The sequence below is a fragment of the Oenanthe melanoleuca genome, chromosome 1 (genome assembly GCF_029582105.1).
Source record: "Oenanthe melanoleuca isolate GR-GAL-2019-014 chromosome 1, OMel1.0, whole genome shotgun sequence".
Classification (NCBI taxonomy): Eukaryota; Metazoa; Chordata; class Aves; order Passeriformes; family Muscicapidae; genus Oenanthe; species Oenanthe melanoleuca.
In genome coordinates, this window is record NC_079333.1 from 96618027 (window position 1) to 96645840 (window position 27814).

At 36.3% G+C, this 27814-nt stretch overlaps 1 protein-coding gene across 4 annotated transcripts in view; it reads left to right on the forward strand.

The window, feature by feature from the left end:
- CDKL5 (cyclin dependent kinase like 5) overlaps window positions 1-27814 on the forward strand; it is a 128510-nt gene that overhangs the window by 77437 nt on the left and 23259 nt on the right. For all 4 annotated transcript variants that reach the window (XM_056485227.1, XM_056485217.1, XM_056485246.1 and 1 more), the window contains 8 exons: window positions 2117-2237; window positions 3365-3424; window positions 8680-8770; window positions 12978-13167; window positions 16316-16396; window positions 20781-20941; window positions 23166-24189; window positions 27540-27645. In XM_056485227.1, the coding sequence (XP_056341202.1) occupies window positions 2117-2237; window positions 3365-3424; window positions 8680-8770; window positions 12978-13167; window positions 16316-16396; window positions 20781-20941; window positions 23166-24189; window positions 27540-27645 (1834 nt within the window). The remainder of the gene's footprint in view (window positions 1-2116; window positions 2238-3364; window positions 3425-8679; window positions 8771-12977; window positions 13168-16315; window positions 16397-20780; window positions 20942-23165; window positions 24190-27539; window positions 27646-27814) is intronic.

The following is a 27814-nucleotide window of genomic DNA, read 5'->3' on the forward strand; positions in this document are numbered from 1 at the left end:
CAGGTTTAAATATGTCTGTAGCCTTCATGAGATACTGTTCTTTTGGTTGAAATTTTCATTTAATTTCCTGCCAGTATGGTGCTGCACTCTAGCTGAGGGCTAGTCCTTTGCAGTCAATTTTCTCTCATCTAAAAATTCCTCATTCTAAATGCTGTCTCCTTTACATCAATTTGACAACTTATTTTGTCATATAACTTGACTACATAATATGAGGTGACCTATATTAGCCCACAATTTAGCAGAAATCAATTTTGGTTTTACCAGCAGATCAGCAGCTTCTAAAGTGGTGGATGTTACTTGGATCTAACAGTCAAAGCTTGACTTGTTTCACCCATGTTCCTTGTAATTTTTCCAGACACATGATCACACACCAACTTAGAGCATACATTTAATTTTCTGTTATAGTTGACTTAGCTGAGCTGACTGGAGAAGGGGTTGAAAGAGCAGCATAAGTAAAAGATATTTAGTTGAAATGATAAGGGGTATATATTTAAAGCATGGTCAATATTGGTAAAATCATGAGGCTGCAATATCTAACATTATTTGCATCAGAATAAAATAATTTTGTGATAAATGGAGACATCATGTATAGTTTGTACATAATGTAATTTTTGTATTAATGTTCACCTTTCTTTTCAGTTAAACTGTGAATTAAATGAACATTTCTTGTTTTCAGATATCTTAAGTAGTGTCATCTGTAGTTTCTTTGAAAACCAGGATGTTTCTGTATTCTTTGGATGAGGGGAAAGCAGAATTAAATAAAATGTGGAATAGACAAATTTTTTGTTTAACTGGTAATGACCATTTTTTGTCCTTTGGGGAGTGTTAACTCTGCAATACTGAAATCCAGATTACTTAAATTCACATTTAGTCTAATCTCCTTTATTCATCATCCCCTTAGTTAATGTCTTCATATAGGATTATGTCTTCCTGTGTTGATGCTATTATTTTGTTTTGTATTTGTTAGACTAACAGAAAATTTCTTTCCTCAGATCTGAAGTGTCTTTTAAGAAAACTTACACTCTAGCACATAAGTTCCAGTATTTACTCCCAAATTGCAAAACATAGAAATGTTTTCCGATATCACCAAAATCTCTACTGCTCATTAAAACGTCTTTCAAGAGAAACCTCAAAAATTTTACTGTACAGCTAAAGAAAATGCTTGTCAAAGACAAAGTAGATTTACTTTTAATAAAAAATCTACAAATGCTTAAATCCAAAATTAAATTAGTTGTGTAAGGCAGTATAGCTAAAATACTCCTATTTGGGTGTTTAGTAAATAAGACCTTTTTTTTTTCCTCTCTGCAAGTGGGCTGCTGCTGCCCATTATTATTTCAGAAATCAGCATACAAACTTCATTGTACTTCTAATTGTGCAAAATTAGAGACATTTGCTAACATAATGGGAATCTAAGTGCTCTTTTTCAGAGAGGAAATGTACTAATATAAACAGTAAGTTTATTTTCTTTCCTATTTATATCCACAAAATAGTTGATGTGGCCGTAGTTGATGTAGTGCCAAGATGTCCAAGATCACTATAGCTGATCTGTAGCTATAGGATGCTCCCTAGGTTTCTATTTTTGCCCCTGTGAGGCATTTTTATATCTGTTACTTCATATGCTCTAAGAGGCTTGTGTTGTTTTATACCATCCATATACAGTTGGTGCATCATGGCCCTGCAGTGTCAAAGTGGCAGAACTAACTTAATGAAGGGAACAGTATGTTAAAACGTTATTGAATATTTTACAGAATGCTTTGATTTGCTGAACTTTTTATATGGCCACACAGCTGACCTGGTGTTTCTGTTCAAGCAGTGTTTTGTAACTAAATGACCTTTTAGGTGTTTTAAGGAAAATGGTTTGATGACAGTGTTTTAAGGACTTGTGGTATATTTGCGGTTCACCTTTTAGGATTATTGTCTTCACAAGTGTTTTCTTCAGAATGCAAGCAGCTAGGAGAATGCCTGTGATGAAAATTCACTCCCTGAATGTTAAACTACTGATTTTCAATAGCTGAGTTCTGTAGCCCAAGTATGTTGCTTCAGAAGGCTGAAAGCATGTTATCTCCCAGCAGCTAGAGTGCAGCTCTTTTAAATAATGTGTCTTTTAAACATTTAGAATATGCTTGAATTGCTAGAAGAAATGCCAAATGGAGTTCCACCAGAAAAAGTGAAAAGCTACATCTACCAGCTAATTAAAGCAATTCATTGGTGCCATAAGAATGATATTGTTCATAGAGGTAAGTGTGTACTTCTCCACATGGAATAAGCCCTTTCTAAAGAGAAACATGTTACAGCTTGAAGTAATTTGCATTTTACATAAATATAAGCAATTTCTTTCTATCAACTGAAAAAAAATTTAAATTTTGCTGGGTCTTAAGTCTGCCACATGGCTCCAGATCATTTTAAAACCAAATTCATTTATATAAAAAGTTTGCTGTCCGCTGTTTTTGGGAAGTGGTAAGCACAGCAAACTATAACTGCAGGAACAGACATTGTCAGACAAAAAGGATTTTTTTTAATATTTCATGGTGCTCAGTCATTTCACTTTTGAATCCGATAGTAGAATATAGAAGAAAAGTAACCTAAAACTTAAAACTTTGTCCCCCATGTTTTACTTCTTAAGGCTGTTTCTCCCAGCTGCCTTGAGTTTCAGCTCTGTATATTTACTTTCTCCCTAAGCTTCAAGCACTTAGAATGTATATCTTGATGTATGACTTTATCTAGTTTCATGTATTTTATCCAGAGTCAATAAAATTGTATTTTGCTTTGTTACTTTGGAAGGCTAACATTTTTAATTAATATTTCCAATTAGATAAAATTCTCACATAGTGCATTTTTATATTTAAGACCAGCATGATTCTGAAAATATTTTCAAAATGTAATTTGAAATATGTACTGTGTGTATAATATAGGAATGAAAAAATGGCTTAAAACTGGGCAGGACATTCTTTCTAAACAAATTACAAGAGGTGATCAAATGGTCATTATAACTGAAAATATTGAGCACAACATACTTAATATTTTATTGATTAACTGGGTAATTGAATATCAGTCCTTTCTTATATTTTGCAATATGAAATATGGATATTGTTTTTCTGCCTAGAAATATCTGTAAGCACATTTTATCTTTCCATATTTTGTTGGGAAACACTTTAAAAGACTTCAAAAGGCAGAAAATTAATTCTGCCTGTTCCAAAAACTGAATTACTGGAAGCTGTTTCAGCAGTTGCTCTTGTAATGCTTCATTTATGATTGCATGAATATCTCTAAATACGTTATAATGAAATAATATTTGTTGACAAAGTCCAAAATTAAGAGACATTAACTGCTTTTATTTTTTTATTTACCCACTCTGATACTTCAGATATCAAGCCAGAGAATCTCTTAATAAGCCACAATGATGTTCTGAAGTTGTGTGACTTTGGTAAGTTTGGAAGATACCTGCTGCTTATCTTTTTAAAGAAAATCTCTTGCACTGCAGTTTTTGCCTTCTTTTGTAAGAGTTCTACAGTATGTACTGTTAAAAAGTTCTAGCAGTCAGAATTGATTACTGTTCCAGGTTGAGGGCTACTATTTTAATTAGGAAGATTTCTAGTCTTAATTTACATACCCTGTGAAATACCTGTGTTAACATGTCCACAGAAATACTGCATTTCTCTCTTCCTGCATAAGACAAAGTTTCTGCTTTTGATGTTGCTGAGACTCAGCTGAGAAGAGTACAGATGAGCTGATTAGGAGGCTGGCAAAACTATAGGTTTATCTGGCCAGTATATTAAAAGAAAAGCTACTTACTGCTTGTTTAGTAAAGACACAGTAAACTTGTACTTTTTATGGATTTTTTTAACCATTGGCTTTTGTAGAGTGTTATGTGTGTAGTTATAGGTCAAGGTTTTTTGTTATCTTAATTAAGGAATCACATGTCCACCTGTGGTTAATGACTGAATGACTGGAGGTGGGAGACAGAGCTGTACATGCTAGGTTAACTGGTGTTTCCTGACCTACCAATGCCTGTTTAATGTCAGCTTTAAGGCTTTGAAGAGCATCACCCAAGTACAAGGTGAACTTTGCCAGTGTGAGTAATCCAAGAAGACAACAGGGCAGAATGTTCCAACAATCTGTATTTTTATTCTAAAGGCTGCATAAACACACAATAAAATATTGTTCCCTCTGAAAAGCTTACAGTTTGACTTGGTAAATAAAAGCCAATTCCATAGTGTTACCCCAAGGGCACTTTTCAGTAAGAACAGTTTGAAAGCTGTCATTTCAAACCTCTGCAATTTTGAATGAAAAGAACTGCTAACAAAATAAATCAAAATAGTTTTTAAGGAAGGCAGGAAAGGTGTTTGTCATTTGCAGTGCTGCTTCTTTCTTTTAATCTTAAAGGCATTTTTGCTTTAACTTTCAGAAACAACAGTTCTAGGAAAAACCTTAGAATATTTGGTCCATATAAGTTTTTTTAATTCAGTGCCATTTATTCTGCAGTGTAAGGTACTGCACTGCTCTGACAGAGCATCAGTGTGGTGCCCTTGGTGCCTTTGCCTTTTTGGCCTTTTTTCCCGTCTGCACTGCTGTGGTTGCCCTCCCTTACCTTACAGTGGTTATCAGGGTGTTTCCCCTGCCAAGCAAACCCCACTGAGGGACCAACCCACTGTCCTGTGCAGAGCTGAACAACCAGCACAGGCAGTGCCTGTCCCTGCACAGGGCCTGCCCCAATCTGGGCTAAAGCCATCAGGAACAGCCAGTGGGAGCATGGACCATGAGTAGGTCTTAGTGGGAGCTGTGCACCCCACATATCCTTCCCTGGCCTGCCCTCCCTGGTCCTCCCTCCCTCCCTCCCTCCCTCTGTTTTTTTGGATGGGGGATTTCCCTGTTTGACAGTAATGCTGTTACAGTTGTCGCATGACATCAGCTGACAAATGTGAACTTGTGTTAACATCCTCTGTGCAGAAGAATTGCAGGAGAATAAAAAGCTAATAAATGTTACAGTGGTGTTTTGGACATCAGTTTTCACTCCAAATAGAGATGATGTGAATTCTGCCAGCAGTGGTGTTCTGTGTGCTCTGCTGTGTGCTCCAGCCACGTTCTCTTTCTGCAGTTGGAAAAGATGTGCAATCACCATGTGCTTCCTGATATCAAGGAAGGCAAACTGTTCTGGGTATTTCTGTGTTTCTAAATGTTCATGTGGGTTAGTTTTAATTTTAATTGGCCTTTCAGTTTTAGTTGAATTTAAAATTCTGAGCAACGTTTGTAGGATGGAATCAGTTTTAATTTTTTAGTGTTACTGCTAATTGATGTAATTGCTAGTAGCTTAATCTATTACTGTAAAATACATGTCAGAATGGTGTTAACCACAAGTGTTTCCTGAACATGCAGAGATGAGAATGTAAGAATGTGCCTTGTATCATGATTTAATATATGCTTAATTCATGTTTTAGAATATGTGTACTTGCCACATACAATGTCACATTCCTCATGCAATTACAAATACAAAGAAAATGATAATGCATCAATTTACAATAGCCCAGTGGACAAAACCAGTTTAAACAGAAAAGTTCATAAATTTTTAATGAGATAATTCTTTGGAATCCTTGTGCCATGTGTTCTGTACATGCCGTGCTAAATGAAGTTGAGATGGTTGTTGTGCTTGCGTGGACACATGTTGTGTGGGTGTCATTGCTGCCAATAGAAGTGGAAAAAGAGAACAGTACACAGTGCCGATTACAGCAATGCATCTGACTGTTGGAAATAATTCCATTTTCTGACTAGTGTGTTTGCTGTTTCAACACCAGGGCTTCAAAATTTCTTGTTTTAGCAACCTCTTAATTTCTGTATGGTGTGTACTCATAGAAATTGTGAAACATGGGACTGGAAAAGACCTCAAGAAATCCTCTAGTTTTTCCTCCTACTCAAAGAAGGGATTAAGAATGTCTGTGTCATTCTTGACAGGTGTTTGCTTAGTATATTCTTAAAATTCTGATTAATAGAGGTTCCCTAGTGGTACATGTCATTAAGATTAGAATGCTTTACCTTATACATAACTTAAATGTGCCTTTTTTCTCTGTAAGAAACTGACAACCTCCTCATTTTTTTCCTTACATATTTTTTCCTTGACATCTCTCCTACTATGTTCTGAATTGTTTAAAGTCCTTTCCTGAAATTTCTGATTTAGCTTATTTCTTTCTGCAACATGATGCCTTTGCAAATGGTCTTGTTTTCATAGTTGCTCTCACCCAAATATCCTCCTATCTTCATCTTCATATCTGTTCCTTCTCACTCTTTAGATTTTTGTCTAATATTCTCTCTAGCTTCCTTCTCTTATTTCTATATTCCTGGTACCTCAGCACAATTTGGAGGAAGGAACAATAACCAAACTCCATCATAACCAAAAATATTTGTTCCCTTGGAAAGCTATGCTTTGCTGGACAGTTAGTTGTATCATCTTTCTGCATGGTGTCATAGGGTCAGAGCAATACTGGATCTATAAAGTGCATCACTTGACAGTATAAAGCACATGGAAACCCATGATGATAACTTTGCTTTCTGTCTTACCACATCAAATCCATGCTGCACCTGGCCTGTAAAGTTAGTGGTTGATTTTTCAGGGTACATTAGCCAGTTTCTGGCCATAATAGCTCCTGTCTGTGAACAAGTTCTGATAGACTGGCCTGGGGGAAGGAGGATGAAACTTAGACCTGTTGATTTTTCTGATGCACACGAGCTCTTGTGCTGTCAGGCTCACATTATATCAGCATCTGTTTATTTCTATTATGTGAAAACTTTTTTCCTTTCTTCCCCTCCCCCTTTCAGTCTGGGGTTTCCCACATTTTGACTGTCCCATTTTTTTGGTGTAGCTCTTGATTATCTTCCCTCTGTTCTTTAAACACATGAATGAAAGATTTTCCACTGCCAAGATTAATCAGATAGCTCATAATTTGAAACAGAAGTGGGGCTGCCCAAGCATTTCTAAATATAGTAATATTTCAAAATTCACTCAATTCCCATGTTAGAAGTAAAAAAAAAAAAAAATTCCTTTCCAGCTTTTCTGCAGCAGCACCAGTAATGTTCATTAGACTTTATGGGAACAGATATGAATTCTTACGTTTGTACAGCTTTGAAATATCCATTCCTCATCATATCATCCTGTCTTTTAGTTTATTAACACTTGAAGTTAGAGGTATCTAAAAAAAGTAACAGCTGTAAACTATGTCATTAATGAATTTATAATTGTTTTCTATGATCACTGGTATAATGATAATGATGGTGTTGATAATAATAATGATAATAATAATAATAATAATAATAATAATCTGCATCCAAATTTTTACTTCAACTTGTAGTAAATTATATTCCACGGGGTGAGTGGAACTGGGCTTCTTCACGCTAAACTTTACACTTTCAGAATACTAAAAAAATTTTGCAATTTTTAAATTTACAACTTTACAAAACATAGTTGAATAGGAAAGGCAATTTTGGCAGCTTCTGCAAAGGAATTCAGATATAAATAAAAACATCAATTGTATTTAAGTAGCATTTACTGTTTCAGGAAATGAAGTTGTGCCTTATTCTTCTGCAACACTTTGGAATTTTTACTTGTTTATGCAAAAATAGAAAGACTTATAGTGATTTCACTGTAGGGAATTTTGAACTGTGTTTTAATGCCACACCCCAATAAGAAAGCATTTTGGAAATGCTACTTCTGCATTTCAGTCCCAAAAGTTTGTCTCAGCTTGAGCTTTGTAAGTCCTAGAGTACTTCTACATGAAAAATCCAGTAACATTATTGTGGTACTTGGCTGACTTTTAATGATTCGAGGAAAATGAAAATAAAAGTTCAAATTTTTCCTACAAATGGATTTTCCAGTATATGAACTCGTCTCTCAGCTAGTGGTCATAATTGTTATGCCTTGGGATAGTAGGGAAGTTTTGGTACAATTGCAAATAAGTATACAGTTTAAAATTTTTAGTTTTATTCTTAACAAAATGATGTGGATAAAAAAGTTACTTTGGACATGAAGTCTAATCCTAATAAGTGAAGAACCTTGTTGGGAATGTGATGCTAAAGCAGTTGGGAAGCCAAAACATGGAGTGAGCCAAGTGCAGATATAAACAGTTTTGTTGATTTTTCCTGGACTCCTGCATTTTACAGTTTTGAGGAGGTGACCATTTCCCTTGCCAAGACTGGGAGGGAGTGTCCTTAGATGAGAATAATACATAGTTTTTTGACCAGTTTAAAGAACAAAGACTGTAGTAGTTAGACTCAATGACCAGAAGCATCTAGTACACATACATATGTAATGTTTAGAAACTCTAAAGTTATGAATCTTCTGCAAACAGCACCTCAGTGAAATTTACTGTAATATTTCAATAGCTGACATGGCATACTGACAGTTACCTTTTATCAGTCTGTTTTGATTACATAATAGCATACAGAGTAATAGCAAAACCCCACTGACTTGTGAGGATAGTACACAAGTAAGGGAGTCATTAAAGCAGACATGCTTGACTTTCACTGTTGTATCATTAAAACTTGCATTTCAGTTGTTGAAGACATCATTCTGCAGCAGGGGTTGTAAACAATTTGCTTCTATATAAATAGCCATGACCTCTTACTGCCAAAATTGGTGGTGATACACATTGTTTTTGAAATGGGATATAATCTTTCACACTGTTTCTCTGACAGGCTTTGCTCGAAATCTCTCTGAAGGAAGCAATGCTAACTATACAGAATATGTGGCTACCAGATGGTACCGCTCACCTGAACTCTTGCTTGGGTAAGTACAGTTTGAGAACTGCCATCATAAATCCTTACTGATTCTATGTGGTTTTTCAGCACCTTTTGCAAGCTTTGCCTGTGGAGAATTGTGTTTGTTTTAAAGGCAAGTTTTCAATTATTTCAGATTTTCATGAGTTTTGTTCATTTCCAGTAAGTCAGTATGAATCATTGACATATTGACCTGTCTTGAGCTGAGCAGTGTTTAACTAATTAAAATATTAGATTGAATTATAACAGATGTACTTTCAGCTCCTGCACCCCCATTCCCAGTTCTTTCAGAAGAGGTTTCCATGGTAGTCCTCTAGCCTGGAATGTTCCATCAGCCCTGTGTGGGCATCACGTAGCAATGGCAGTTCAGCTTTCACGATGCAACATTCCTAGTTATCTTCATCCTTGGAGTCAGAACTATATTAGGAAGAAATTTTTTACTCAGAGGTGGTGAAGCTCTGGAACACATTGTCCAAAGAAGCTGTGGGTGGCCCATCCCTGGCAGTGTCAAGACCCGGTTGGATGGGGCTCTGAGCATCCTGATCTAGTGGAAGGTGTTCCTGCCTGGGTGAGGTGGTTGGAGCGAGATGATCTTCAAAGGTGCCTTCCAACCCAAAACTTTCTATGATTCTGTGCTTTGATTTTCATTTGTAGTTACCCTTTGCCAGCACTGCTGAAGTCACTCAAAAGAATGGTGCTGGTTTCTTACTAGTTAGGAAGAATTTATTGAAGGAGGCTGTATAAATCATTTTAATAAAGCACTGAGAGGTTAGCATTGCATTGACTGCAAAAGTACTAGTTACATGCGTAGCTTCAGCCAGAAAATTTAGTTTTACTCCTTTATTCATCTGTAAAACGAGATTTTACTACCTCACAAGGTAAAACAGATTTTGAGATACTAAATGAACAAATTCATAGGACCCAAAAGGGCAAAGAGGAAAAAAAAGGTGGAGATGTATCATATGGGAACTTGCCATTACAGTCAAGTTAAACCGAGCATTAATCTAAACTATGTGAATGCTCTCATAGAATACAATTCCAGTATACAGTGCACGTGTATTTTATATGTACATAGTCTAAAAAAAAGGAACTATTGGCCACAGCATGAATCAAAAAAATTCTGGTTGCTCCTAAGAGTCTTTAAGCACCATGTTAAGTGCTCCAGGGAAACAAGTCTTTGTTAGAATCTTTGATTAACACTGAACTAGATTTCTTTTAACAGGTAAATAATTAAGTAATAATTATTCAGTCAGTAAAGTCATTCCAGTATTCCCAGAGCTATGCTAATCTTAGTCAAATTTGTTGGCAGTTGTTTTCTTATGTGCATAGTATTATCTTAAAGTTACTATTTAAAAACTCAAAGCTCAATTTTTCATGATTTGGAGAAAACAGTAAGCTTCCAGTGAAGTGTGTATGTGCAGATATAAGTATAAAAAAAATTGCTTGGAAAAATAGCATAAATTATGACCTTTTTCTGTCTCTAGTAGTAATGAGAATTTGGGAAGAAAGACATGAAAAGCTTGACAGACATAGTATTAGTCTGACCTGCAGTTTTTGAAGCTATTCTGTTGGCAGAGGAAATTTAGCAGGAATTATGTCTGTTTGTAGTTGACTAAATCTGTTTGATTAGCTAGTAGAGAAAGGGAGAGGATTTGTGTATTTAATGTTTCAGTTGTGCTGGTGTATATTTTTAAAGCCAAGTTTTTCTGGCAAAGTGATGCCTGTTTCTTGGCAATGCTGTTCTATTTCCCATGGCATTCATCTGTCCCATCCCCCCTTTTCGTTACATTTACAGAATTTTTATAGGAATCTAATATTCAAAAGTCTTCCCATGTTTATTAAATACATTCAATTTAACAAATACAGTTTTACATTTTCAATTTTTAAAATGTGTCCCAGAGAGGTTTTTGTTTAGTGATAACATTCAAGACTTAAATTTCAGGAGAGGAAAGAAATTGCTCCCTAATTATTCACAGAACATCTAAAGTATACTCACTTTGGAGGGCCTCAGGTAACTACTGTTAGTGGAGTACTCTGTACCCTTTGATGACAAAATATTGCTTAAAAGCCAGCAGATTTTAAAGCATGCTAAATTACCAGATGAAAACATGTTTTGGAGAATCTAATATGTGCAGGCATAGACTGTAGTGCCTCTGAGGTGTGGTGTATGTGTCCTATAGGACTTATTTCATTTGTCCAGCTATGTCACTCTTGCATTTTTTTGTCTGCTGTGATCTGATAGGACTGATCCTTACAATCAGCAGAAGTCTCGAATTTGCCTCTTCAAGCAACAACATTGCAGTTTGTACTGCCTTAAGAAATGGCTATTTTCTGATTAATTTCTGTTTGACTACAGAGTAAATAATGAAAAGTTCTTAACTGTAGTTCAGCTTCCTTTATTCTTGAGAGCAGGGAAAGATAATGGTCTTTGACTCAAAGGAGTTTTAGCCTATTCCTCAGTTGTAACCCTAGCTTGTGTTACAGTACCTCAGTCTACAGCAGCTTTTTCCACATTTCCCATTTTAGTTGAGAAAACTGTGTATTAAAGGAGTTGCAAACAAAGATGTATTTGGGTTTTTGTCATAATGAAAGGGTAGGATTTTTACTTGCACTCTCACTGTTTTGCCTACAGAGCCTCAGTTTCCCAGTAGAGGCAAAGAATATTTTAAGAGCAGATCCTTGGCTTTGGAGTCCATTCTTGCTTGTGTTACCTTATGCACTGAGAAAAAAAACTACTTGTAATTCTGACCTAATGGGTGGGTTGTACTAGCAGCATCCTAGAAACATTGAGTCTCTCAGCAAATCCACTGTAAGCCACTATGCAGCATTAGTAAACAAATTATGAACCCCACTGAGTAGTAGTGGTACTTGAGGAATTGTAACACAGTCTGCTTTGCCTCTGGTGGTTCCTTATCAGCAGTCTCTTCCAGTGGAGCAAACTTTTGGTTTTGGGATGGTTGTTGTGAGAGGACTACAGTCACACTGTCTAAGGCAAGTGGTTCTTGAAGTTTTGGTGCCCTACTTCAGCTTTCCCAGCTATCATAGAATTGTGCACCAGTCAGCTCAGTGAGGCTGTGGTTTCACTTGGGCTATTGTCCAGCTAGAAATGCTTTCTCACCCTCACCTAGCCAATTCACCATAAGGGTTTACTATTCCTCTGGCTAAGTGTCTGCCCCACAAGTAAAGTAAATAATTGTGAGTAATCACTAGGGAAGAGTCAAACATTTTTATATTTTTTTACTTTGAGGATGTTCTTTCTCTAAATATCATTAATCAGCAGCATAAAGAAGGAGAGAAGGAGACAGATTTAGGATAGGATTTGTCACCTGCAACTCTTGGTGCTGTCTTATTACAGAAAAAGGCAAGCCAGCTGTAACTTAAATCTCTTGAAACCGAATTTGAGTTACTGGGTTGCAAGTTTCAAAAAGAAGAGACCCAGTGAAATATGTTTTCAGTTCAATCTTTGTTCCAGTCTTTTTTATTTTTATATGCTTTTTTTTTTACATGAAAAGAATTCTGCAGTCATTCTTCCCAGAATCTAAACATTGGAAAGATGTTATTGAAATAATATGGGTGCTTACAATTTTTTTTTTACAGAGTAAACAAGCAAGAATCTGGGTGTATAAAAAAGAGTTCTCCCCAAATCTCAGCCTATGGCTTTGCTCCCAACCAGGAATTACTTCATGTTGCTTTCATTGCCTCCTTATTTGTTTTGGTTTTTTTCCTGAGGAATAGTTTTCAGGAGTACTCTGTTTTATTGCTAACTAAAATTTTTGTGTATAAATGCTGAAATAAAGATTTCTTAGAATTTCTGTTCACCCAGTGTGCCCATCCACTTATTAAGCACAAGAAATGTAATGCAGGAACTGAGTTCATGCAGGCATGAACTCTAGAGAGGAGGGAACATAGTGGTAGTTAAACTGTGAGTGGAGAATGCTTTGTAGTCAAAAAGATTATTCTTGTATCTAAGATTTTTCAAAAAGAGCAAGATCCCTTGAGGCACTTGAGGATTCCTCTCCTGCCTTTTCAAGCGATAGATACATCAGGAAATCCAGAGCAGAAACAGGGCTTGGTTTTTGAGGTAGTTTGCTTAATAAGAAAGTTTATTTTTCTGTGTTGTGAGGAAGTGTGCCATGAGAAAAAGGTCCAATTAATTGGAGCAGCTCAGTAAGAAGGCAGTGGCAGTGAGTGACAAACATTTTATTTTGGCTCCCCAGAGCCCCTTATGGCAAGGCTGTGGATATGTGGTCTGTAGGCTGTATCCTGGGGGAGCTGAGCGACGGGCAGCCCCTGTTCCCAGGCGAGAGCGAGATTGACCAGCTCTTCACCATTCAGAAGGTGCTGGGCCCTCTGCCAGCCGAGCAGATGAAGCTCTTCTACAGCAACCCACGCTTCCATGGCCTGCGGGTAAGAGAAAGCCTTGTTCTTTTTTCTTATGTTCCTTATTTACTTGTGTAAAGTGCTGCAAAGGTTCTTTTCCTTTACACTGTGCATTATCCACTGCCTACCTTTCTGTGTAAGTATTGGATATATAGATTATAAGGCATTCATAAGTCAAAGTAAAGTTCTGATTACACCAGAAGTGAGCATTATAAATACATTTGTTTTCTTCTTAAAAGTTGTTTGAAGATTTTCTTTCATTTCTTTGATATTTTTGACAAAATTTGCAATTTACCTCTTATACCTAATCTAACATTGCCCTGCCAGGTTTGCACTGTAAAGTTTGGTGGCAAAGCTCTGTAAGGCCAGATTGTGTAAAATTCAGGACTGCTGTCCTCAAGCTAGTTTGTTGAGAAAATCTGAGTTACAGATGCTGAGATCATGGCAAAAGAGTTTTCTGCCTTTTGACTTGCATTCCTGGGGAGTTAATGTCTCACAAGTAAAAAAGCTCTTCCTACTGACAGCATTGTTCTTTTCAAGGGTTTGCCAATATAGTATAATGACAGAGACTCACTAGTGTGAATATCTAAGCAAGTTGGGATATGCAATATGACTAAACACCAGAATCAGTAAATAAGTAATAGCTCTGTTACTTTAAACAGTACCTGGTCAGTGATTGTACTCATGTTTCCTTGTAATTCAGTTTTGGTTCTCCATTCTTTCTTGATGAATGTTGCTTGGAAAGGTGAGTTTATGATCTTGATAATGTTGTGAAATCATTAGTATAAATCATATAAAGAGACATATAAAGGTTTTAGGAGACCGGATCTGGGCTAAAGACTCAAGATTTGAGTTTTACTCTGAGAAAGAGAAAATGTCAGAATGTGAAAGGGAAGGAGTGGGGACCTAGTTCTGTTAAAACATATTCAAAGTTGCCATAAATTTTGTTTAGCTGATAAGAAAAGAGAAGAGGTGGCTTAAGGTGTTAAGGTAATTATTTTAGGTATAAGGATAATTAATTATGAAGAATTTTTGTTGAAGTTTCTAGGCCCTTCAAGAGTGGTGGGTTTAAAAAAAAATATTAGACAAGCATTTCTTGCAAGGTCCTCTTTGTATTTCATTCTAGAACAGTGGACTGGATGGGGTTTTTGTATGAGAAATTTGTAACCCCTTATCAGGAAAGCAATGTTTTAAAAATTGCAAGCAGAATAAATTACTGCCTCTTCAACAGCATTTCTGGTTGCCCAGTTTAATCTTATTTGGATAAATGCTCTGTGATGTCTTAAGATGAGGATGGAGTATTTTGGTTTTGTAGCTTTAAAACACAGTAATTCAAAAAGACAGCACAGGCCTAATGTGATTAGCACAAGGTTCAGAGTTATGGGTCTCTGTTCTCATCCTGGATCAGTGGTTTGTTGCTTGGCCTCAGACCTGTTCCTGCATTCTCAGTCCTGCCTGTAAAGTCAGGATACTGCTAATGTGGACAGGGCCATATGGCTCTTCGTAGACAGTATTTTTTAGAACTGAAGTAAAGTCTGAATAATGGCTTAAACATCAAAAATACTACAAGAAATATTTGTTTGAAATATGATATTCATTAGTTAATTCATGTGAAGAAATTGCTCTGTGCTATAACACAACCTTAAAACTACATTTTTTCTGAATGTAGTGTAGTGCTTAATAGTGAAAGATTTTCTATTGCAGAGCAGATAAAAGGTATGCTGTGATCAAGCCAATTATTACTTACAGCCTGGATTTGCTGCTGGATATTCTCAAGATAAAAACCAGCCCATGATGTGGAATATTTTATCCATATGCTTAGACTTTGTGAATTTGTGCATTACATACAATACATTAGTATTCAGTAAGTGAATACTACCATATTGTAAAACAGGATTTAAAAAATTCTCTTCAAACATTCCAGCATGTCCAAATGCACATTTGCACATTTGTGAACTTTGTCTTTTCTTTCTACTCATATCCTCCATATATATATATATATATATATATATATATATATATATATATATATATGTATATATGTATATATGTATATATGTATATATATATATATGTATATATGTATATATATATATATATATGTGTGTGTATATATATATATGTGTATATATATATATATATGTATATATGTATATATATATCCTCTTCAGTTTTTTTGAGGAGGAAAACATCCAGGGTATGTTGAAGACATAAGGAAGTAAAATAATATGGGGATCAGAAATTACCAATAAGTTCATGACTTTACAGAAAAGTGTGAGTGGCAATGTAGGGCTATAAGTATTTGTTGTACCAATAAGTTACATGAAGAATCTGAACAATTACAGTGAAAAGCCACTGGTGTTTTGCATAGATTTAGCACATTTCCCTGATCATTCTAGATACAAAAGATTCTTTATGATTCTCTATCTACAGGAAGACATTTTGCAGCTTGGTTTTTGTTAAAATTGGAGGAAGCATGGAAGGCTTGATTAGCAGACTTGGACTTTAAAAGATTCTCAATTATTAGTAAACCACTTGAAAATAAAGCAAAGTCTAAAGAAAAATACAGAGACTGTTTAGGAATAAAAGTGTTCAAACTAATATTCTTCCATTTTTCTTTAAAGTTCACACAATGTAATTTATGAAAAGTAATGCTGATACAACTAAGGGATGCCCCCAGCAGTATGCACTGCTTCTCATGGTATTGCCAGCAGCACGACCACAGCAGTACCCTGAAACTTAAATCTTTGAGCTTTTGCCTTTTTTCACTAAGAACACTTGGAAATTGTTTATGTTAGTATTTATTTGCACTCTCAAATTCTCTCTGAGCTATTTTTAACCTTTGTTGAAAAAAACATGTTACTTATGTTAGTTCTGAATCTATTTTAAACTTCCTGTCAATCAAAATGCCACCAAAATGATTAAGTTGATTATTTCTCACTTGAGAGTGGTTTCTTGACTGCTCAACTTTCTTTGGTTGATTATGTGCTTACCACACATCAAGAGTTATTTGTTTCACTAATATTTTATAGTTTTCATAAACCACTAACTTTTTCAGTGCTTATAATTCCCATTAATTACATGCCTTGATTCACTAGTTTCTATTTTTTGAAACATTGTATTCATGTATTACCTTGTTTACATGGTCACGATATTTACGGTGTATTTTTTACAGTTTCCAGCAGTCAATCATCCACAGTCTTTAGAGAGAAGATACTTGGGAATTTTAAGCGGTGTATTGCTTGATCTTATGAAGGTAGGAAAATGTCTTTTATTTTCTGTCTGTAATATGTAGGAAAATATATAAGTGACATTTTATCTTTTTTTCTTAATATAATGCATCTTAGAAGGACTTGGGAACTCCCTTTTGAGGTGTTTTGATTCCACCATTGTTTGTAGTACGGCTTGGTATTTCCTAGGAATACGGAAAATATCCCTTGCAAATGTCAGGAGAGTCTGTTCAATTTTAACTGGTTTGATAAAGAATATGTACTCCACACAAAGCATCATCACCATTCTTGCAGGGCTGTGCATTCACACTGACATCCATGCAGAGACACTGACTGCTGGAGTGTGAGCTCTCAACCCATCATATTTAGATACATCCACGGAGTATTGGGCTAACCTGAGATTTTTTAAATTTGTTGTTGGGTAAGTGTGAGGATGTGGACAGTTGTCAAAGACAGTATTGACACACGGGAGTTTTGGGTTTTTATCCAGACTCTTAATCTGCTTGCTGGCACCTCTCCACTGTGTGTATGTTAGGTTACTCTTCAGTCCTGTTTTGGAGTAAGTCCGCCAGTTACACATGGCCAAACTGGGTATGGTCCTGAGAGTTCTTCTTATGGGGAATCAGGAGAAGCTCAAAGCACATTCCCCACAAAAACATTGTGCTATGTATTTGTGCCATGGTCCTGGGTATGGAACATGCATTGTTGTCCTTACTCCTGTACTATAAAAACACTCCCATGGTAACCCTGCAGTACAACCCTCACATCATTTCATCCCCAGTAAGCTGAAGAAAGAAGTCATAGTATCCAAAATTAGGTTTAGAATCACAGAGGCACCTAAGAATTAAAGGCAATATGGGACCATATGAAGCATGGATATTGGTGATCAACTCTGAATGAATTGTATGATCCCAAACCCCTCTGCACCAGTTGTCTTGGAAAACAAAGATGCTATTGGATATACTTGGGTGTTTACTTGCTTTTAGTAGTATTGTTGTAGCCTTCAAAAATCCACCAAATTTGCTCTACTCTTCTTCAACACAAGCAGTTCAAATCCCTTTGATCTCCTTGCCTTATGAACAGAGTCAGCGTGGCTTTTATCTTGGTTTTGAGGAGACTGCAACATGATATACTCCATTGCATATAATTACTTGTTTTGGTATTATACTTTCTCCTCTGTTTTCTAATTCACAGAAACCTTTTTTCATAGTTAGCTGTAGCTCAAGATCTGGTAGCATATATTGCAGAATGGAAATTTCAAGATCAGTCTTAAGACCATTGTTACATGTACTGGGGGAAGGTTTATTTTCATTTTATCCTAGATTTTATGTTATATCTCAGTGTCTTTTAGGTTCTTTTGATATGATTTAAATGTTACAGAGTTGTGAAAGGAAGCACTTGAGTTTTAGGAAAACACAGGTTTCCAAATTATTTTGTTTTTTTCATCTTTTTTGTCCATTTTTCTGCCTACAAAGTGAGAAAGGTCAGGAATTCTGTAGAGGGAATATTTTGTTTTTGACCTGCATTTCTTAATTCAGGCTTTTGAACATTGTTAAGCAATAAGCAGAAGCCTACATGGAGAGAACAGAAGGGACTTGTGGTTAAGTTGCATATTACAAATGCTGCACATACTTCATTGTGTGCCTGTCTCTTGTGCAGACAATGGACAGTCTGACACATGTCCACACTTGTTTTGCTGCTCATTGTCTGCATTCCCAGGGATCGCAGGTCGGATTACTAGATTACTGAATAACCCATGCTTCAATTTATGCCAACTGAAGTAGGGAGTTATTAATATACATGTTTTTAGAGAGCATTTCTGGATTAATGAAGAGGCACCAATTTGACCTTGTTGCTTTGTTGTTGCTCCAGTCCTCTTCTCTCCTTCAAAAGTCATGCTGGTTTGCAAGCATTAGGGAGTTGAGAACTGGTTTTGCATGTTAGGACTTGGGAAAAAATGACATTGAGACTCTCTTTTTTATATAAATTTTATTTATAATTTGTAATTCAATTGTGTCTGGCATTCAGCACCAGGCATGCATTTCCTCTGAGCTTCTGTTTGCTAAAGAGAATACTTGTAGAACCCTTTCTTTTTACCCTTGGTTTTCTTCACTTGCCTTAGCTGGACTTTGGCCCTCTGAAGTGGCTTAACCTTTGTGCTAATACAATGCTTTTATAGTCCACCTTTATATCCTGTCCTTCACTCTGGTTCTCACATACTCCTGTTCTGCATTTTTGTTCATTAGGAAACTCCCTGTTTAGCCAACCTGAACCTGTGAAAAAGATTTTGGTCTTCTATACAGTAAGATACTTTGTTCCTGAATTCTCAGTAAATTTTCCATAAAAATCAATGGGCTGTCCTGGACACCTTTCCTCTTATGGTAGTTTTTCAGGAGATTCTGCCCAGTAATTCCTTACAGAAAATGTCATTTGCTCTCCTGAAGTTCTGGGTCTTATCTCTGATGTTTGTCTTGCCACCTCTTCTTTCAGTCCTAGCTGTAATCATCTCATGGTTGCTACAGCTCAGATCAGATTTCTCACCAGTACTTTACTGGTGTTGAGTAGCAGCTCAAGTAAATTGAAGTTTCCCCCTCCCTTGGCTAATTATCCTCCCCAGCAGCTGCACCAGGGAATTTCCACCAGCAGAGTCTAGAAATCTCCTGGAAAATGTACACAGGCTGGATGTCAGGATAGCTGAACTCTGCTTTGAGGATGAGGATCTGTGACCAGGAGATGTTTATTCGTTGTAGAGAGTTTTCCTCTTCATCACCTTCATGCTCTTTAATGCACTGTTGGTAACAAACTCCCACCATAACCAATGTTGCTTTCCCTTCTAATCCTAACTGAGGATTGTCAATGGATAAACCTTTTGTTCCATGCTGACCTTGGATATGATCCAGGAAGTCAATTATATGGAGTGTTACTCTTCTCCCCCTCCATCCCCTCCCTTCTGAGCCCAGTTGTACCCATCAGTGACCATGCCTCAGCCATAAGCCCTGTCCCAGTACTTCTCTGGGATTCCAGGCAGATTCCCAGCACTGTGATAACCTATGGACTTCCAGTTCTCTTTGCTTGTCATCCAGCCTGTGTAAGGTAGTGTACAGGCACTTGTGAGGAGCCTCTGGGCATCCTCTCTTCTGAGGGGGACTGTATGAATCACATGTGGCCTTCTCATGTTTGTTCAGCCTTTTGAGCCACTGTAGTGATGAGCAACAGGGAAAAAAAAAAAAAAAAAGAGCTAATTCAGTACAGTTTGTCACTTGGGAAAGAAAGATGCTGCATACTGTATGACCAAACTGCCTAGGAGTGTGGTTTGCCATGTGCTTTGCTTCTTGAGCATTTTCCATTTTGAAGTGAAATGTGAAAGAAAGGGAAAACCAGTTTGTGGCCAAGTGACTGAATACGGTTTTAATGTAGTGTGTGTGTGTGTTTGTGGGTGTATGTATGTGTGCAAAGACACACATAGATTTCTTCTCTCTTAAACATATACAACACTGAAGAAATAGCTGGGGATTTTACTTAATAGCCATTCAAACTTTTAACCTTGTTAATAGTCATGCATGTTTGAATATTTGAATATAAGCTTTGTAATGCTCTTTTCCTGCAAGAAACCTTTCAGACTTCCCAAAATACCCAAGCTCCTGTTTTCCTTTTTGTGATTAAATATTTTCTATGTGTCAGGAAGTGTCTTTGTTTAGAGTCACAACTGATCTAACAGAATTATAAGGCAAGTGTTATTCTGAATGCATAGTTAACAGTTAAGAGAATTCTTTGAAAATATGGGTGGGCTTGAACCCTATAAGCTAAAACCAGAACTCTTGCATTTGTGTATTTTTGAAAATACTAACTTTAAAATAATGTTTCCTTTTGCATTAGAATGTTCCCATATAGTTGTTTTGGTGTTTGTAAAGCCTGTTTCATTGTAGCATTTTATAACTTGTAAATTCAATATTTTTTATTCAAAACAATGTCGTAAGGTATATCCTGAAAAATATGCTTAAAATACATATATTTAAAACACGTATATATATATAAAACATATTTTAAAAGTTTTATATATCTTGCCTTTTAAACATACTATTGTATATGTGTACATAACATTATATACATATAACACATATATGTGTTTATTTTGTATCATATGTAGCTTAATACACCATGAAATTACTCTAGTAGTGACATCTAATCTCAGAAACTCTGGAGATTAAAAAATTATCCCAATAATGTTATTTATTTTGTTTTGTTGTTGTTGTTTGCTTTTTGTTTGGTTTTGATTTTGTTTTGGGGCTTTTTGCTTTTTCTGTGTTGTGTTGGATTTGGATTTTTTTTTTTTTGGTTTTTTTTTTTTTTTTTTTTTGCTAATGTAAATACAGATACTAACATTTAAATTTTGGGATTTGTTTTTCAAAGAACTTACTGAAGCTAGATCCAGCAGATAGATATTTGACAGAACAATGTTTGAACCACCCTTCATTTCAAACCCAAAGACTCTTGGATCGCTGTGGAAGTTCCCCTTCACGGTCAGCTAAGAGAAAACCTTACCATGCAGACAGCAACACTTTATCTAACAGGTAAATGTAGTCTTGTCACTGTTATCACTGACATTTGCTCTGCCAGTGAGTGAGTTGTTGTGCTCACATGCAGCATCACCCACAAGAAAAGTGGCTGTTTGACAGCTTAGGCACAGTGAGACGTTGCATGCTGTTTTGTGTTGCCTTTCTGAATAAAGGTAGCATAGTATTTACAGCTACACAGGCTGAAATTTTTGCTAACTTTCTGCATCAGGCTGGATGTGTTTAAAAAAACCTGACAAGACAATGTTGAAGCTATTTCTGCTCATGACAAAGAAAAATAAATGGCTGATCCACCTTAAAAAAATGTTAGCCTTTTTCTTGAACAATAGGAATTTTGTGGCTTGGAAGATGCCCCAGATTCCAAAGGAATGCTCTTTTCTTTGGAATGCTACCATTGCTGTGTATGTACAAATCTGTCCAAGATTTTGATATTTAAAAGGTTAAAGTTCACACAGATTTGTAGCAGCTAAATATCCTGAAAACTGTGCACATTGATCAGATTCTGAATTGGAGATGAACAGAATTTTGTCTGCAGCTGCAGTTGTGGGTTGGGTCTAGTCTATTTGACCCTCAGACTCAAAGCAGACTATGTTTGCTCAGTGATTGCCTTGCTGGACCCACATACCTTGAGATTAGCTACTTAATTTTAATACCTCAATGAACCAGGTTTACTGGTGGATAAAATACTTCAATAGAAAAAGCTTCATATTATTGCTGTGATAAATGCATTCATAAAGGTCACCCTCTGAAGTATGGAGAATATTTTAGTATTCTGTATGTAGGCTTTTTCTTTAGCTTGTCCTGTGAGATTAAAAAAATTGCTCCTCTATTTTAAGACTTGGGATAATGACATTCACAATTTATACTTTTTCAAAGATAGACACCAAAAAGTTTTATCTGCCTTTACAGATAGAAGTAGAGTAGAAGTTTTACCATTAGACATGTGGCATCAGAAAGAAAAGCCTGCCTCCAGTGGAAACTTGTCCAAAAGGCTTGCCTAGTAAAAATACCAGGTTATTCGTATCTCTCAGTTTAAAAAAAAATATACTTTCTGTTAACTGAAAAATATTTTTAACTGGCATTAAAATTGCTGAAGTTTTAGAAACTGTAATGAAATAGATGATGAGATCACTAGAAGTGGTTAATACAAAAATTCTAGGTATAAAAATGGCTAGCATTATCCAATTATAATTAACAAAAAGATCAACAAAGGTACAGTGAGCTCTCAGTAATATATCTGAGTTACATCATTGATTTGTTACAGAAATAAGTTAATAGTTCACAGCCTCCCTGGGTCCATCAAGGCAAACAAGCACAGCTCCAGCACTGCTCAGTCTTGCTAGTTTGCAGTGCCAGCCCAAGTCCAGAAGCAGAACTGGTTTAATGCCAGAAAACCTGAGATAATAAGTCCTGCTCAAAAAAAAAATCAGGCTCAGGGTTTGCAGAACCAACTCATAACTCAGTCCTGTAATCCCAAAACCAGAAGAACTAGGAAGTAGAGTAGAGGCTAAGAACACAACCAAATAGATCTGCATCCAGTCAGTCTGGTTGCAGAGCCTTTCAGGTGCAGCTTTGGAATGAGTTAATGTACCAGAAACTGGGATAGTGCCAAGTTCCACAAAAGCTGTCTTCCTGTGGTAGACCTGGTTTTGGGTTTGGTGTTGTAGGGCTTGCTCAGGCTCACTCCATCTGAGCAATAACCTCTTTCCCCTCCTCCTCCAAGCCAGGAATACACTGGATAGCCTAGAGCATTGATTGTATCATGGTTTTTTGACAGTGCTGACATATTTGATTGTTCTACCTTCCTTTGATATGCCAGGTGTATTTAAGATTTTTTCAATTGATATACAGCTAATTTTCAGAATGTAATGCTTCCCTTAGTGATGTGCTTGCGTAGTACACACATACATGCATAAATGTGCAAATATATGTTGGAATTTCTATGATTAGATTTGATATCTTCAGGGTTTTTGTCAGCAAAAGCAGACAACCAAAGCAGAGTTTGCCATCAGATTATAACCAGTAACAACAATTTACAAACACTTGCAAATCTGTTATTTTAGTTATCTGTTATTTTAAGCTTCTGGTGCCTCAGTTGGCAATATTTGATCTTACTGCAGTTAAATTTTGTGGTTTTAAATGGCAACTGAAATAGGTGTACTTTTAATAACATGAATAAGTAATCTGGTATATTAATGCTTCTTTATGCATTTTAATATAGAAATCAAGCCAGCAAAAGTTCTGCTTTGCAGTCACACCACAGATCAAACAGCAAGGACATGACACTAGGGGCTGGCGGGCCAAGAGAAGAGGGGCTTCCAGCAAATGAGAGCTTTTTAAATGGAAACCTTCCCGGACCTGCACCTAGTCCAATGCACGCAAAAAAACCAAGCAACACACCTGGATCTGGCAACAAGGATATAGCCAATAATAACATGCCGCATCTCCTCAGCCCAAAGGAACCAAAGGGAAAAACAGAGTTTGATTTTAATGTGGACACCAAAAGCTCTGATGGTTCAGGCACAAAGTACCTGAAGTCTAACACCAGATCTCAGCAGAACCGGCACTCCTTCATGGAAACTTCTCAGAGCAAGACCGGGACGCTGCAGCCCGGCGACAAGCACAGTCGCCACAGCTACATCGATACCATCCCACAGTCTTCGAAGAGTCCCTCCTATCGGACAAAGTCCAAGAGCCATGGAGTTCTGACAGACTCAAAATCCGTGGGCAACCTTTCTGAGGCCAGGGCCCAAGCTGCAGAACCAAACACCAGTAGGTATTTTCCATCCAGCTGTATGGACTTGAACTCTCCTACCAGTCCAAGCGCTCCCCGGCACAGCGATAACAGAACTATGCTCAGTCCATCCGCGAGGAACAACCGCAGCGAGGGTACCCTGGACACCCGAAGACCACCAACAAGACACTCCAAAACAATGGAGGAGTTAAAACTGCCAGACCACATGGATGGAAGCCATTCCCACTCTCTGTCTGCTCCACATGAATCTTTTTCCTATGGTCTAGGTTATACCAGTCCTTTTTCTTCACAGCAGCGCCCTCATAGACACTCTATGTATGTGAGCCGGGACAGAGTGAGGTCAAAGGGCTCAGAGGGTGGCTTAAACATAGGGCAAGGGATGGCAGCCAGAGCAAACAGCCTGCAACTGTTATCTCCACAGGTGCAGCATAAGTCACTCACAAGGTCTGTTGGCTCATCACGAGAAGACTGTACGGAAGATTCTAATAGGGTTAGTCCAAAATATTGCCTCTTGTTTAAGGTTTACCTTCCTCTTTTTAACTCGTGGGGGGGCAGTGGCCTGCTTTCTGTCTTCTGTTTGTTTCTTTGGAGTTATTCATTTATTTGTCTTGTAAGGCATGGGGATGTTGTTGGGGAATTGTCTTCAGAAAGGCTGAATATTTCAAGGTACTTTTAAAAAATGGAGTGTGAATACCATTATCTTTAAGTACTGAAATGTTAGAATGGAAAAATTGTCTCTGAAGTTAAAATTTCATTAGTTGTTTTTAGTCCTTGGTTACATGATCTGGTGTCATTTTTGCTGTCTCATTTTGCTTAATTATCTTTGTCATTTGTGTTTTTGTTTAGCTTTTCCTATATGTCTGTGTTATGAATGCTAATGTTAAAGCCAGTGTTTCATTCAGGTGTAGCAGGACATTATTGCTGAAATACCCTAATTTACTAGAGAAATATCAATCTTGCAATATTTCTTTAGATTGGTAGAAGAACTGGGGTAGTCTAGATATTTCATGTTGTAGTGGCCACTGGTAAATTGACTCCTCACAGTGGTTACTGTGTGTCTGTAGATACCTGGTTTTGTTTTTCTGTGAGCATTAATTAGAGTAGAGGACAGGCTGGTTCTGGTGTTGATTTACATTTGTTACACAACACTTCTGAATTATCTCATGTTTTACACATCAGATATGTAAAGATGACTGTATTTGTCCTCAGAGCTTTAAATTCTTCTATTAACAAACTGGTGCAGAGAAAAATGCAAAAATGAATGTTTGTTTCTCTATGCCTACACGTGTGATAAACTGACTTCTGAGGAGAGAACATCTAGTTCAGATTTTTTGACAAATGGAAGAAAGTCAAAGAGCTGCAAATAATATTTAAGGTCCAAAGATTATGGTTTACTCTGAGAAACTCAATTACTCTGCCTGCTTAGTATTTCATCTAAGAAATACGTGTAACTGACTTTATAGGGGTCTACAAGTACCATAAAAAGAAGAATTTCAGGTAGTAGTTGTCTCCTCAGTCCAGTAGAAAAAAAAAAGACATAACGTGTTTCTTCACTGGTAGCACATTTCCTACATTCAAGACTATATGTAGTCAAACATGAGAAAATATCAAAATAGAAGTGCAAGGGAATAATAATTTTTTAAAGCTATCTAGAAGAGATTACAGCAGCTCCATTTCAAACAAGTACACAGTTTTCTTTCTGGTGTACTTATCTTTCTGTCTCTTTCATTTCAGTCAAATTAAATGTTACTTATTCTACAGGATCTTATTTGACAGGGCAGTAATATCAGCATTTCAGTTTTTGATAATAAAAGGTCACACTACCTTCTATTCTTCAGTTCATTTTCTGCATTGTACAGCAGATAGTAATTTGAAGTAATTTTAATTTTATTTCCTGCTATTTAGAGGCCAGTTGTTTTTATTGGATCATTCTTTGTCTTTGAAAATTGGTTGACAGATTTTTATTTTAATTAGCAAAATCGATGTGTATTGTAATGCTTATGTTTTTGTTAATTTTCATTTGCTTTGGAAAGTCTGTTCATTCAAGATAAAGAACTTGCCCTTATCTATTATGGTCATTGTTTTTAAAACTTCAGCCTTCACGTAGTGCTTTTAAATCTGTATTTCAACCATTAGAAATATGAGAGGAAAATTACTTTTCTGAAATGGATGCTAAGTCTATGAATTCACAAAGCTGTTTTTTGTTTTATACTGCTTTCAGTAACAAATCAAAATCAAATTGTCAATCTTCTTATGCCTCATACAGGCATTTTCACAAAGAAATTATTCTTTGGCTCCTTCCTATCCTTATTGTTTCCCCCTTTTCTACATAATGCATTAGGAATCAGAAAATTTCACTGCCCTCAGGAGTAATGAACTAAAAAACTCATTAATAATATGTGTTCTCATAGATTTTTTACTGTTTTCATACTTAATTTTTCAGATCAGTTCTCCTGGGGTTTTTTTCCTCTTCTCATATTTTGTGAAGTTACCTAACTTACATGTTTCTAGCTTCTCCTTGATTTTCTTTTTAGCTCTACCAAGTCTTTTTAAAGAAAAGCATTCTTTGTTTGCCAAGCTTTAAATCTTAAAAAAAAAAAAAAAAAAAAAAAAAAAGTCGTAGTTTTTGGGCTTTTCAAGTCTCAACACAACAGGTTTTTTTTAAGGGGTGTTTTTTTTTGCATTTAAATTAAGTGTACACAAAAAGGGTTAAGTGGAAGAAAATCAAATACAAGTTGCTATTACTGTCTCATGTTTGAAATTTAACTGCTGATAAATAAGAGGTGTCTAATACAAGTAGTAATTTGATCAAATGGTTCAGCCTCTGGTAAATTTTAGAAGAATCCAACTGGGATTTGAAGCATTGTTTTAGCTGCAGTTCTGGTCTTTGTTCCAAGGGTTGTTTTCTCTGTAACAGTGAGACCAGATCTTCAGCCACAAAAAGCAAAGCAGATTTTGCAAATCCCTTGTGCAGTCAATTGAAATCCCAGTTTTTAATTTTGGGTATTTTTTTTGGTGGCTTTGGTTTTTAACCTTTGTCGTTCTTGTACATTCTAGATTTCATTTAGTACAGGGGTTTCAGTAGTTTCCTGTGGGGTCTTGGGGAGAGCATTAAATTTCATGTGGTCAGTCCATACTGAGGGAAAAGCTGTAGCTTCTGATCCATTTAAGAGTGGGATTAAGTCAATGTGCATAAGGATGTTTTTAAGGGCTCACCTAGACTTTTACTTGAAGTACTTCCAGGAAGTACTGTTTTCAGGAAAACAGAATAAATTAGAGATAATGATATGCTTTTTGGTATCCTGTCTGACTGAAGTAATTTGTCTATAGATTTCTTGGTTTAGAGACACTGCCTGCAGTAGATTTTGTGACTTGGTACCTCTGGGTAATGATATTTAGAGATATGAGATTGGTGTTGCAATTATCACAAATTAGATGCATTCTTGTCTGCTTTTTAAAATTTGCCAGAAGCAAAGTGACCAGATTCCATTAGAAATTAATTTAACAAGCCTCCAATAAAAGATTCCTCCAGAGATGTTACAGTTGCATTTCATTCAGGTTGAAAATCTGAGGGCCTGAATCAGATTCATTCTTTAAAATTACAACTTAGAGGCAAAATTTTGATAATGCCATTTTTGTCATTTTGGAAAGAAGCAAGCAAACAGCAAAAACAAGTAATTATTGATTACAGAGACTATGATTTGATATTTTAGTTATTAATAATATGAAAGGAAAATTGTATGGTGAATTTTGGAGTTTTCTTGCTTATGTATGTTGGTTAAAAACTTCACATCAGTTTACAATCTTTCATTTTCAGTAGTTTATTGTTCTTTTACATAGGGTGGAGCATATCATGATCCACACACAGAAGATGGAGCATCTACTAAGGAGAATAGAATTCTGTATAATGACCCTGTTCCGAGAAGAGTTGGCAGCTTTTACAGAGGTAATTCCATGGTGGATCTTTCAAATTTAATCAAGGATTTTAGTATGGAATATAAATTAAGTAGCAGAAATTGATACAGAGAATTAAAATGAACAACTACAAAAGTGTATTGGAAAAAAAATTGTTATACAGCTTTCAGAGGGTCAGTTTACCTGCTAGGTTGTTTGTA